The 13,156-nt window shown below is 54.7% G+C and overlaps 3 protein-coding genes across 3 annotated transcripts; 2 read left to right on the top strand and 1 right to left on the bottom strand.

Moving 5' to 3' along the window:
* Nucleotides 1-25: 25 nt before the first annotated feature.
* On the top strand, nt 26-1,976 carry UV8b_06382 (uncharacterized protein; the record flags this gene model as incomplete). The annotated part of the gene is made up of 4 exons (XM_043143879.1): nt 26-274; nt 360-629; nt 779-983; nt 1,087-1,976. The coding sequence occupies 4 exons, from the start codon at nt 26-28 to the stop codon at nt 1,974-1,976; spliced, it is 1,614 nt and encodes a 537-aa protein (XP_042999814.1).
* A 389-nt stretch (nt 1,977-2,365) lies between these two features.
* On the bottom strand, nt 2,366-4,277 carry UV8b_06381 (uncharacterized protein; the record flags this gene model as incomplete). Its single annotated transcript, XM_043143878.1, has 5 exons — nt 2,366-3,006; nt 3,104-3,346; nt 3,423-3,497; nt 3,582-3,945; nt 4,113-4,277. The coding sequence occupies 5 exons, from the start codon at nt 4,275-4,277 to the stop codon at nt 2,366-2,368; spliced, it is 1,488 nt and encodes a 495-aa protein (XP_042999813.1).
* A 5,881-nt stretch (nt 4,278-10,158) lies between these two features.
* Nucleotides 10,159-12,874, top strand: UV8b_06380 (uncharacterized protein; the record flags this gene model as incomplete). Its single annotated transcript, XM_043143877.1, has 3 exons — nt 10,159-10,312; nt 10,526-12,662; nt 12,736-12,874. 3 exons carry the CDS (start codon nt 10,159-10,161, stop codon nt 12,872-12,874), a joined length of 2,430 nt encoding a protein of 809 aa, XP_042999812.1.
* Nucleotides 12,875-13,156: the final 282 nt, after the last annotated feature.

Raw genomic sequence — 13,156 nt, 5'->3', positions numbered from 1 at the left:
CGGTTTCCTCCCGCAACAACGCGTTATGAGGGCCACGACGGTTGCCGCAGTCCGCAAGGGTCTGCGGCGCGTCTTCCCTTGCCGGTCTTTGTGTTTGTGCAATACTCTTGCTGGACGTGGACGACATTGCGCCGCCTCGACCTGGTCATCGTCGCCAAAATGGCCAATCTCGCCAACCCCCCCGATCAAAAGACGAGCATCCACCGCCGTTCCTGGTCGCCAAGACAGGCAGTGGTCAACACCGCTGGCCAAGCAGCTGTTCGAAGCGATATCGGTACGTCAAGAGCTTTTGCTGCGTGCCCGTTCATAATCGGACTACAACGTTAATCCTTCCTCCCTTCCTCGCGGGCCCCCAAAAGACAACGGGCCCTGTGCCTTTGGCGGCCTACATGCGCATGTGCTTGACCGGAGACTTGGGCGGCTACTATACTGGCGCGATTGGCCTCGGCCGGGATCAGTTCGGCGTCGAGGGCGACTTCGTCACGTCTCCCGAAATATCCCAAATCTTCGGCGAGCTCGTCGGCGTGTGGTTCATCGCCGAGTGGATCAGTCAAGGCCGGCCCAGGCAAGGCGTCCAGCTAATCGAGGTTGGACCTGGTCGTGGCACCCTGATGGACGACATGTTGAGAGTGAGTGCACTTGCTTGCCCGGCTCGGGCTTGCGCCTGATTTTATTTTATTTTATTTTTTTTTTTGATTTTTGTTATTGCTTCCCTTCATGCGTGAAGCATTCGTTGCCTGTCGCCCTTGCTCAACGGCCCTGTGCGCCCCCTCTACAGACCATGAAGCGATTTCCGGCCATGCTTGATAGCCTCGACTCGGTGTTTCTGGTCGAGGCGAGTCCCGAGCTTCGTGATGCCCAAAAGAGGCTGCTTTGCGGACCTGATGCCCAATTCACGTCGGGCCATGTTGGCACGCGGGGGCATGAAAAGCACGCAGGAAAGCCCATCGTATGGACCGAGAGCATCAAGTCCATTCCCCTTGGTTGGCACAATCAAGCCCAAACCCCCCCCTTCCCTTTTTTTTTCTTTCTGTTCCACGTCTTTTCGCGCGCGCTGACTCGCTACCCGCCCCCCCCCCGCGACAGAGGCAGACAAAGTGCCATTCATCGTAGCTCACGAGTTTTTCGACGCCTTGCCCATTCATGCATTCCAATCAGCGCCAGCCGAACCACCCAAATCCACAGCCAGTCGTCTCCCCGAGCAAGATCGCGTCGCCAGCGCCCCTGCGAACCCAACCTCGACGCCACAACCACCTCGTTCCGAGTGGCGTGAAATGATGGTTTCCCCTGTAAACCCAGCCGCCATCCCTGCCGCTCAAGCCAGGTCCAAAGCCGACGGCTGCTCGCATGAGGCCCCCGACGAATTTCAGCTTATCCTCTCGTCCAAGCCAACGCGACACTCGCGATATCTACCCGAAACATCCCCCAGATACCGAAAGCTGAAGCAGGCTCCTGGCTCCGTCATCGAAATCTGCCCCGACGCGTCCCTCTACGCTGCCGAGTTCGCGCGCCGAATAGGGGGATCTGCTCTATTCCAAAAGCCCACGCCAAGCGGTGCCGCCCTGATACTGGACTACGGCACGTCCGACACCATCCCGGTCAACTCCCTGCGGGGCATTCGAAACCACAAACTCGTCAGCCCCTTTTCAGCCCCGGGCATGGTGGACTTGAGCGCCGACGTGGACTTTACAGCCGTTGCGGAAGCTGCCACGCGCGCTAGCGACGGCGTCGAAGTCCACGGCCCCGTGTCTCAGGCCGACTTCCTGGAACGCATGGGCGTCAGGGAGAGGGCGGACGTGCTGGTAAGGGCCGCCCGCGCCAAAAATGCCCCGGTAGACGCGATTGAAAAGTCCTGGAAGCGGCTTGTCGACCGCGGCCCGAATGGCATGGGGAAGACCTATAAAGCTTTGGCGATATTGCCCGAGAACAATGGCAGCAGACGCCCGGCAGGCTTCGGAGGGGACGTGGCGCGGTAGTTTAAATAGGGGCTATCTATTGTGAACCCCCGTGTCTGAGGGAAAGCTGGGGGAAAAAAGTGTAAAACCGACCTGTGCCATATGGGATTCAGCCCATACTTTGGAGCATTGCTCTGATTTATATAGCTGCAGACAAGGAGCAAAAGCGGCGGCGGAATGCCTAGTCTGGACGATTCCCTCAAGGTTCAAAGTCTCTGGCGCCCGCCAACTCTGATAATGTTACATATATTTTGAACAATCAATCTTCACCTGGCCCGATGCGCTGCCTTTTCTTAGCCTTCTCCTTCTTTCCCCCTCCACCTTTTTATTATTTTTCATTATTTTTTTTTTATCCTTTGCTTTCTCCCATTGCCCCCAAGTAAAACGCCAGGTACCTACCGTTCAACGGATCATTTTCGTACAAGCTTGGCATTCTCCTCGTCGCTCCCGTCATCGGAAAACTTGTCCACATCCTCCCCGACTGCAAAAATGGTTTCTCCATCAACGGATTCCCGGGAGATACTTTTGGGAGGCGCTCGCGGGGCGTTGCCGGCTCCGGCTGCGGCTGCGGCTGCCTGGGGATGCGCATGACTTTTGCCAGCCTGAGCCTCTTCGTCATCGTCCCAGTCGTCAGGAAGTCCAATGTCTCCAATCTCAAAGTTTCCATCGTCATCCTGGGCGATTTCGTCACTCATGGCGAAGCGACGATTATGTGCGGTGGGCCGCCAGACATAGGCAACAAAGGCCACTTCGGCGAAGTAGACGACGTGGAGCCAGCCGTCTAGTATGAACCATCTCGTCTTCCAGTGTGTTGGAACAAAGTCGGGGTCACTCGCAGAAGCAAAGGTGAAGCTGGTGAAGAAGAAGAAGGCGAAGACGACGATGATGCTAATGAGAATGGACCACCAAAGCTGTCTGTACATGGCCTCCTTGGCGTGCTGCTTCCGCTCTCTCAGGTCCTTGAGAGTGAAGTTGAGAGAGTTGAGCGTCCACACGTAAAAGGCGGTAAGGGTCGCGGCGAGGGGCATGATGATGATGAGAATGAGCGGACCTTTGCAATTGCGGGTCAGTACATAAGTAACCAGAGAGTAGTGTCCGAATAGGAGGGGCAGCGATGCCGACGGGGCTCGGCACTTTTCAAAACGTACTGATGCTCTCAGGAGCCACCACCAGATTGTGGATTGCATATATAAGACCAAAGATGAAGTGGGAGGCGGCAAGCAATCGTACATGGACCATGGTGCGACCAAGCGTTGGCTTCACCACGCCGTAGCCCATGCAAACAATAAGCAAGAGGAAGAACGAGAAGGAATTTCGTGCGGCGTTGAGGATGCCCACTACTACAAGGAAAGCCTTGGATCCCACGGTTGAGCCACCGTGATTTTCATAGTCTAAGACACACGTACGCGAATGAGAAAACAGGTTAGCAAGGATTGTGACAGCGAGTTGGTCCTCGTCTGTACCAACCGTAGTAGCCCCAAGTGATGAGCATCTCTACCACGAGGAAGACCAATATAGCGGTAATGTAGTTTTGAACAGCCACTATCGAATAGTTAGAAGGTTGCAATCTTTCCATTACTGCCGGCATACGAGGGGAGCAGGAAGAAACAAGGACCTGATTCATACATATGTCATGGCGATGTTGATAATAGAGGAATCCCCAGTATGCTGCCATGAGGGCGTAGACGATAGACATGGCTCCATAGAAAGGCAGCTTGGGAATCTGGGTGGCGGACAACTCCCCATACGCATTCCGGAACTCAACGACGGCTTTGTAGTTCTCGACGGTGAAGCCGTCCGTTACAACGCAGTAGAACCCGGTTTTCTGAATGGAATAATGAACGGGACCTGCACTCTTCAGGTGGACAGCCTGCGTCGAGATCAAAGCGTTGGACTTTTCGGTGGCATTCTGGGCTATGATGTACTCGCCAATATCGGTAGAGTTGCACTGGCCGGACTTGACGTAATGTTCGTCGCAGATTGGAAGTCTCTGAGCGAAGAAGAGGGAAAGATTAGCCAAAGACGGTGGTTCTTGGTCCAGTTCTGCGCCGAATCCACTCCTGTTTCTCGTTTCGAGAAAGGATAAAAAAAAAAAAAAAACAAGAGGCAAAATAAGAAAGAAAGAAAGCAACTTGGCAGCAAAGGGCGCGGACTTACAGTTTCTCCAGTCTTGGCATCTGGAAAGCCAACCAAGTCCTTGTCCTGCCATTCGAAGATGATTAGGCTGACAATAGGGTCGCTAACTTCGGGTTTACTAGAGTTGAGGAACTTGACTAGGATAAATGGATCTACTGGTCCACCCCAGCTGGTTCGGCTGTACATGCCTATCGAGGAGTTAATAATGGTAATGGTATTCCAAAGACGAGATGAGCGGCAAAAGCAACAGACCAGAACAACGCTGGTGGTTCGCATCGGAATTGTCCTGCGTAGAAATAGTATCTGTTAGAGAGAGAGGAGAAAACTGCGGGACATGGTGCGCGGCCTTACAACAAGGACCTCGAGGGCCAGAACTGTGCAGAAGGAAAGCACCAGGTTTAGGAGCGTGAAGAGCCGCTTCATGCTGGGCGATTTGCAGCCGGTGACTGGGCTGTAGCAGCACGGGGACCGATTTCCAACAGCAAAGAACCTGTCTGCTTCGAAAACAGGAGACGCGAAGGGGATTCTGCGTACGGACTTGGGACTTTTGCCAGGGTTTCGAGGGTAGCGGTGCGGCGCGGTTTCGCGAGAGGATGGGGTAGTGGTCACAGATTCGCTGCAGGAGCTCGAAGATGGTGTTGTTGCGCTCGGCACATTAGCGGCGCAGCGACTGATGAAACATCTGAAGGGATTGGTCGGTGAGGCTGCTGGACTTTGCGCGAGGAGAATCCGAGGAGATTCCAAGAAGCGAACTCGATGGGTGTGGAGATGATGCGAAGTGAGGCGAGGCGAGGCGAGAAGAAGGGGTGGGGGGGGGGGGGGGGGGGGTTTGGGAGACGGCGATGCTGCTGTTGATATGCCGATGCCGATGCCGATGTTGATGCTGATGTTGAACTTGATGGGTTTCCGATGTTGCTGATTGATGTTGATGATGCTGACGCCGATGCTGACGGCGATATGTTTGGGATGTTTTGGGCAGTCAGTTCAGCTGCTGTCTGGTTCCTTTGTCTGGTTCTCGGCAGCCCTGCAGATGTGGCAGCTTGCACATCCAATCGGGTGCTTCGCACATGTAGTCTGTACCGACGGCAGAAGTAAGTGCTGGTATTTGGGCACTTTAGCTTAGGTAAGGAGGTAGGTACCTAACCTAAGGTAGGTACCTACATGCAACGACCACGGGACAGGCAAATATTGAAAAATTGCAACAGATTTGACACTTTCAACATTGTCATTCGGAGCTTTCCAGCGCGTGACACTAAGGGATACCGACACCGGCCTTTGCAAGCTGTAAAGGAGCACTGAGGGTGCCTGTCTGTGCCTGGTCCTGATAACCTGATACTTGGCGCTCTGCCGAAGCCAGCAGCAGCCTGCTTACCAGGTAGGTACCTACCTGCCTGGTACCTAAAGCGGTTGGATTGTCAAAGTCGCGCAGCTTAATGGGGCAGTACTCCTCCGTACAGTAGGACATTTCCTTCTAATTGCATGTGTAGATTTTTTGCGGCTTATGTACGTGGGCCTGCATAAATGGGAGACATCGGGATATTCGGGACCACTTATCACCACATGCATTAGGTCTGGTTCCTATTGCTAGTGCCTACCAAGCAGGCACGGAGTGCGTCCAAGTACGAAAGTAGCGCGATAATAGTCTGGTACCTTATATGGGACCAGGTACCTAAGTCAGGTTAGGAGGTAGGTACAGTACCTACGGCAGACGGGCTGCAACTGCCAGAATATGGATTCTTCCCCGGACAGAGTACCGAGTACGACGCCGTGATGCTTAAACCCTACAGACAAAGTACTAACCAAAGGTACCTAAGGTTCCTAGGTAGGTACCTGCGCAGACCGCCTCTTATCAGAATCGGTGTTGGGCTCGAGATGGGAAATGGCGGTATCCAAGCGAGGGGTGCAAGAATTCCTGGGCAAGCATACGCACCGTCGCCAACTACCTCCTTAGCTTTGACGGCGCGCACGCAGGCTCTGCATTACTCCCGAGTCCGCACACGTACGGAGTGCATGCACACACGCGCGACGACGCGCAAACGAGGTTGTGCGGCACGGATCGTGGTGCGGAAGGCGCCCCCAACAAATCAAAGTACCCCCCCGAGTCCCCGACTTCCCCGAGGCACACATGGACAACTGGGGGGCACTTGCCACTTGGGGCGCCCCCAAGCCGGTTCCTGGTGATCCGTCATGGTCCTGCGCTGGCGGTCTCATCTCTCTCGCCAGGCAAGGGCAAAGTAAAAAAGAGTCATCAACCTGGCGGTTGAATCGGCCGTGACCTCTTTGAGCCATGTCAAGATTGGGTTGCTGGACTGCCTCATGGAAACATGGTGACGAGAATCCAGAATGAATGGCGCGATGGGGACCTCGGACCTAGTGGTTGCGTCAAGCGGCTGGTTAGGTAGCCACGCAACAGTCTGCGACTTTGATGATTGAGGCTCGCCCGCAATCCAGGGAATGTCCTCATGCGCTCTGACGGAACGATGCTGAACGAAAAACCATGCTTCACGGCTCGGCTGATGTGTGAGCGGGCGGACTTGCAAGGTTATTTATAAAGGGGACGCCGGACGGGTACGGAGCACGAGGTACGCCACCATGGACGGCCCCCTTGTTGGAAGTTCCGTTGGACATTCCATGAATCCATTGGGGGTTTAGCGAGATTATGCCACCCTGACTCGTGTGAGATTGCGAGTCCCAAGTGGCTTGGGCCCTGGTCCAGCCAGGAGGTAGGTAAGGTAGGTACGGATAACACTATGTACTCCGTACCTACCTACCTACCAGGTACGTACCAGACCTAAACTAACCCAAGGTAGAGAGGTATGTATGTAGGGCACCCAAGGCAACCCCGGCTGGGAAGTTGGAGCTCTGGAGGCGTCAATCCAGCGGGAATGGAGCTAGCCGACGCACCCATTCCAGGTCCCCACTGAGTTCCGCGGACGAGTAGGAAGCTAAGAAGCAAGTATCCTCCAAACCCCCTGGCTTTGGCAATGACAAGTTTTTGGCTAGCGTGCCTACCTCGTAGGTAGGTAGTAGGTGCTTGCTACGGGCACTTGCATTAGATGCCCGACCTAAGGAGGTAGGTAGGTAGGTACCTAAGGTATAGGTGAGCTAGGAGGTACCTCCCTCCTAGTATCTGCCCTACGGGCGACAAGCTCGCTCGAGCAGCTGAGCCCCCAGGGCTCCCTGACCCCCGACTGACTCTTGGCTCCGACTCCCTGAGCTGGACATGCTCAGCTTCGTCAATGTGCTGCTTGGCTGTATTGTATCCGTACCAGCCTACACTATCCGTGCGTTCTCCAGCGTTCCTCGCACTTTACAATTTGACCCCATCTCCCCTCCCCTCCGTCGTTTCTCCTCCTCCTCAAGGTACCTCGAGTCCGAGTCTGGCACGGTCTCGAATGACTCCCACGTGATTGATACAGTCTACAGCCCACAATGGGCACAAAACATACTAACCATGATCGAGGCGGTTAAATCAAGAAGACCAAGCAAGGACTTTGACTACTAAGAGTCGATACAGCAGGGCCAGGCCTTCGCAAGTAGGATTGCCAGTACCTGCGATCCTTGCTTCGTGTTGACATCTGCCGAGTCCAATAGCGTGTACTCGGTAATGCATCGCCGGGTGCTGGCTAAACCTGCTCCACGCTCCGTTGGAGGGAGGAACTGATAAAGCATTGACGCCGTGGAGGAAGTGAATAAAGAAACGGCATGTTCATACTCTCCACGACAGCGTCAGTGAACAACCAGTCACTTAGGTACTTAATCCGTAGTAAGAACTCCGTACCTCGCTGGCTGCCATTATCATTAGCCATTATAGCCATTATAGCCATTGCTGATAAAGCAAGGTACCCACGGCACATGTCAGGCTTCAGCACTGGGCGGAAGCGTTCCAGCTTCAAACTTCACACCATGCATGGCTGTTACAGGGGGAAGCGGACAGACATGGGTCGGTTTTTCTAGTCTTTTCCTCGTCGAACATCTGGGGTCGAAAGCGGCCAGGGCTCGGTATCCCCCCCCCCCCCCCCCCCTTCCCCCGAAACTGGTCTGGTGCCTTTACTAGTGTCCTCGGGGGTCGCGTATCGACTGCAGCGTCGGCTTTTCTCTCAGGTTGGCGGCGGTGTGCACAAGACGATACGATACGATACACTGCGGACGTGTCTGGCAAGCCAAACTCGCTGTGGGGGACGGGACGATGGACGATGCGAAGGGAGGGAAGGGGGCTTTCCTTGAAAGAGTAAGACATGCTGCCCCTTTGACATGGGATGACTAAAAAAGAAGCAAAAAGTTTGCTGACCGAGGGAGACGGTTGAGCCTTTGAGGCCAAGAAATGTCGCGAGGTTGTGGCTCAGCACCTCGGGTACCCCCTACCTGAAAGATGGAAGACTTGGGCCTGGTTACTGCGTACTTCCCGTACTCTGGAACGGCAATGCAGGAGAGAATGCCCCGCCACCACGTCCCTCTTCCGCCAAACAGCCCCGCTCACTAACGGCAAGACGAAATGGAAATTTCTTGGACCTGGGAAGTAGGTACCCGATACTCCCGATACTCCGGAAGCCTTCTCCAGTCACGTACCTACCCGTCTGCACCGGCGGGGATGGATGCCTTTCCACCAGGGAATCCAGGTTGCAGGATGTTCCTCTACCGTAACAACAGGTAGGTAGGTATGCAATACTGGTTGTTTGTGCCTATGATGCGACTACCAAGCTACCCCGTCTAGCAGAAAACCAAAATTTTTCGCACGTCTCGCGCCCAAATACTACTCTTTACATACACACTCACCATCACCAGAGGTCAAGCCGTCTCTTGGAAGGTACGTTCCCTGAGGTTGGTGGTTGGTACCTGCAAAGTCTGGTACCTCGCTGGCATGTATCTAGCAATAGTCTTGCCAGTCTGGTATGTCTCCCCTCCGTACGCCCCCTCGAGGAGATGCGGAGTCGGTTGCTGCACGTCCTCTTCTGGGTGCGCCCAAGCCAGCCCCCAAGCTCCAGCCCCAGCCCCAGCCCCAGCCCCTAGCCCCATCGGGCCCCCGTCCCAAGTTCCAACCAGACTCAACGTTGATCCAAACCTGATACCCCGGGCGCTATTAACCCCCACCCTTCCGCTGCCCCACATTCACGCGTCTTTGCATTGATCCTGCGCTGCGCTGGCACGAGCCACGCCGGCTGGGCCGTGCTGGGCAGGAAGCACGCGCCCTCGCTCCTGTCTGGTCTTCTCTGATTGAGTCTTGTCGCTCAACTGGCTGCATTACATTACTCTCTGGTCGCTCAAGTGTCACAGTCAGCAAAGTCCGCTCCAAGTTTTGTCCAGAGTCTGATTGATGACTGTCCTAAGTCCTGAGTCCTGAATTCTCAGCCACCCCAGCCCCAGCCCCTCCTATCCCTCACTCATTCCTCCCACTTGCCCACGTTCTCCCACCTCTCCCACCTCTCCCACCTCTCCCACCTCTCCCACTCCACCTCTCCCACCTCCCACCTCGTCTCCTCTCTGCGCGCCCCCCCTTTCCGCTTAATCCGACCCCCGTATTGAGCTGCCCCCCCCCCCTCCCCAGATTCTCCCCCCCTCTCTTCCCCCTCTGACCTTCTGGACTACCAAACTATTTCCTCCCTCTCCACTCGATTTGCCTCCCCCTCTCCTCATCCCACACCAACCCACAAGCTTCAGCTTCATCACATCGCTCTTAATTCTTTTCTTCTTCTTTAATTTTCTGCTTGTAGTTCGGCGTCGGTTTATTCCCGGAGCCATTTTTTGAGGCCTCGATCAGCCTCTTTTTTCATCATCACCATCTTCACAGCCTTTCCATGACCAGAATACAAACTACCCTAATGACCACCTTCGCGATCGATTTCAGCGCTGTCACACTTTAAATCCCACGGGAGCGCGTGCGAGCGAGGACCGAGGAGCCGACACTGCAAGCGAGAGACTCGAGGCGAACGTTATCCAACCCTTTGTACTGCCAGCATACAAACACATCCGCTCAATTTGTGACTTCTCAGTCCCGCCATTTGGTAGCTGGTACTGTCACCCGGTCTCTGCTTGCCGCTCACGTTGATCCAACAACTTGGCCATCAAAATGCCTGGCGCCAGCGTCGCTGTTCTCGCTCCGCAAGCGGCATCGACGCCTTCCTCGAGGAAGGCGTCTCTCGTGCCGGAACGCAAGTACAAGTGTCAGTTTTGCAATCGAGCCTTCAGCAGGAGCGAGCATCGAAGCAGACATGAACGTTCACGTAAGCATCACTTCCACACACCCTGTTACCCTATCATTTCACTGCCACGTTATCAGACTCTTGAGCCCCCCCCCCCCTCCCCCCTTGTTTGGATCGGCTACTCTCTTGGGAAAGGGGGAGGGCGATCTTTGTGAGACACTTGCCTAACCCGGATATTTCCAATGTGCCATCTTCCTGTCTGCCATCTGAACCATCTAGATTAACGATCCGCAGATACCAAAGAGCGACCTTTCAAGTGCATGAAATGTAGAAGTACCTTTGTCCGACGTGATTTACTCCTCAGACATGATCGAACAGTGCACGCCAAGGATGGCGGTGTACCACTTCACAGCGATGGCAAACGCCGCGCAGGCGGGCCCAAAACACGTGCTGTCGGGACACCGGCAAAAACACCATTGGCACTCGATACGTCGACTCTGGAGCAAATGGAAGCTGGAAACGATGGTCTTTTTGATGTGGAAGCGGCTGCCATGCTGGTTGCTGACCTTCACCATAAAGCCACTGCTGCCATGCGCGTAGATGAGGGAAACTTGGAGGACAATCCATCCGCGGCTATATCTCCCCATGGATCAACCCTCATGGAATCGACTGTCACGTATCCGTCTGGAGCTATAGCTTTGCCTCAAATGCAATGGGAGGGGTTTCTGCCCTCATCGGTACACGAGCCCAAAAGTCACTCAATAGCGTCCAGTATATCTGGATCTTTCGAATCCCAACAATCCGTCGCGTCGGGGACCACCCTTCAGCCACGAGCCAACCAACTGCCACCAAGAGGTGGACAGCACGCCAGCGGTATCGTACCTGCCCTGCAGTCCATCATCCAGGCCATCCCCGAATCCAGCGCCGGCACCCCGGGAGCACAGAGTCCGTCCCTCCTTGATCCTGCTCATGCTGGCTTCCAGTCTCCCCAAATCATGGGCGATGAGGAACGCAATGCCATTCTCGATCACATTCGCTGCTACGATCGAGAGCACGCCATTCCCGAAGGCTTCCGCTTACCTGGTTTGGGATCCTTGAACCGCTATCTGTCGACTTACTTCGGCCTATTTCACCACCACCTGCCTTTTCTGCATCCCGCATCGTTCAATCCTTGCCAGGTGTCGCCTCCGCTGCTGTTGGCTGTCCTAAGCATCGGGGCTCTCTATGCCTTTGACCAGGATCAAGCGTACATGCTTCACATTGGCTCAAAGGTGTTGGTAAACCAGTTTCTCCAGAACAAGGAAAACTTCAGTTCTCGAAAATGTCCCCTCTGGACCATGCAGAGTTCGCTCCTCAACATGATTTTCGCCAGCTGGAGTGGAGACCCCAAGGGCCTCGAGTGGGCCTGCTCGATCAAGAGTCTCCTGGCCAACATGGTTGCCGGTAACAGATACGAGCTCAAGCTGCGCCAAGAAGCACGCGGTGCCGCCACGCCGAGTCGCCTGGAATGGGTCGAAGATGAGGGTTGTCGCCGCACTTATTACGCCGTCTACATTTTCTTTGGGCTTTTGACGTTGACCTACAACCACACTCCTGCCATCAGCTTCAATGAGTTTGAAGATCTCCAGCTCCCGTCAACAGAGGCCTTGTGGAACGCTCGCATCGTGGATGATGCCGCATGGCCCGAGCATCTGGGCAGGTCGCCAATCATCACCTTCATGGAGGCGCATGACAACCTGTTTCAGGGCGAGAAACTGCGGTACAGCGCCTTTGCGACTCGTGTGATGATCAATGCTCTGTTCCTTGAGGTGTGGTATCATAAACGCAGTCCCGAGGCGTTGCAAGACGTGGTTACCGAATACAAGCTCCGCCTTGCGCTCGAGACCTGGGAACAGTCGTTGGACATGTGCGAGCCGGAGTCGGCTGCTGTTATGCTGAGTGCCCCTCACAAGGGACACCCCCTGCTCTTCAATGCCAAAGCCATGTATCGCAACGCTCGTGCTCGACTCGAAGTCGACCTCAAGAGCGTGCAAGAAGCCCTACGATACCACGATTCATACGAAGTGGCAGCGGCCATGTCACATGCTCGCGATCGGGTAAAGCGCTCGAGTGAAATGCTCAAGGTGATTCAAGAATGCTACAACTGCATCGAGACGGCCGTTGTTCAGGGAGTCCGCTGGGTGGCGCGGACGTCACCGACCAACTGGAGCGTGGAGCATCCTCTCTGCGGCATGGACTTGATGATCGTCCTGTCGTTGTGGCTCTACCGCCTGGAGCACGACGAGGAGCCTGCAACACTGGAAGAACTGGCCATGTACAACAAGATTCGACAGCTCTTTGCCAAAGATCTCGATGAGAGCTACATGTCACAGATGAGCTCAATTGTGGCTCGACTCTGGGGTTCGATGCTGGACGAAGTCGTTGTGTGGGGGTACGTATGCTTTGTGAATTTTTTTTTTTTTGTGGCCCGATGGGGATGTCGAGACTAACTCGTTCCGTTGCAGCATCACCCGTCTGATGGGAGAATCTTTTAAGCTGCACTCGCAGGCGCTTGTTGGCTACGTTGACGATCTGGAAGCTTCGTCAAACGTATCTACTCCTTCAATGACATCGCAGGGCCCTGACGAGGACAGCGTGTACTAATATTTCCTTGTTTTTCCCTTGTCTGACACGATTTGAAACGAAACTCTTTTTGTGCTGTTGGGCGTTTGATTTCCATGTCTGTTGGTTACTTTTGTTCTCTCGGGTTGCCCTGACAATTTGCTGATGCTGTTAACAGCTGCTGTTTATTCGTTGTCTTTTGGCTGGGGTTTCTATGCTATGGCTTTGACCACCCAGGCCAGGAGTTGTTCCTTGGTGCTCGGCTTGATATCAAGACCACCACCATGTTGGAGCCAGGGCGAGTCGAGTGATGGTGGACTTGGT

The sequence above is a fragment of the Ustilaginoidea virens genome, chromosome 5, assembly GCF_000687475.1.
Source record: "Ustilaginoidea virens chromosome 5, complete sequence".
Taxonomy (NCBI): Eukaryota; Fungi; Ascomycota; class Sordariomycetes; order Hypocreales; family Clavicipitaceae; genus Ustilaginoidea; species Ustilaginoidea virens.
The sequence above is the reverse complement of the archived record's forward strand: the minus strand, read 5'-3'. Positions and strand labels throughout refer to the sequence as shown.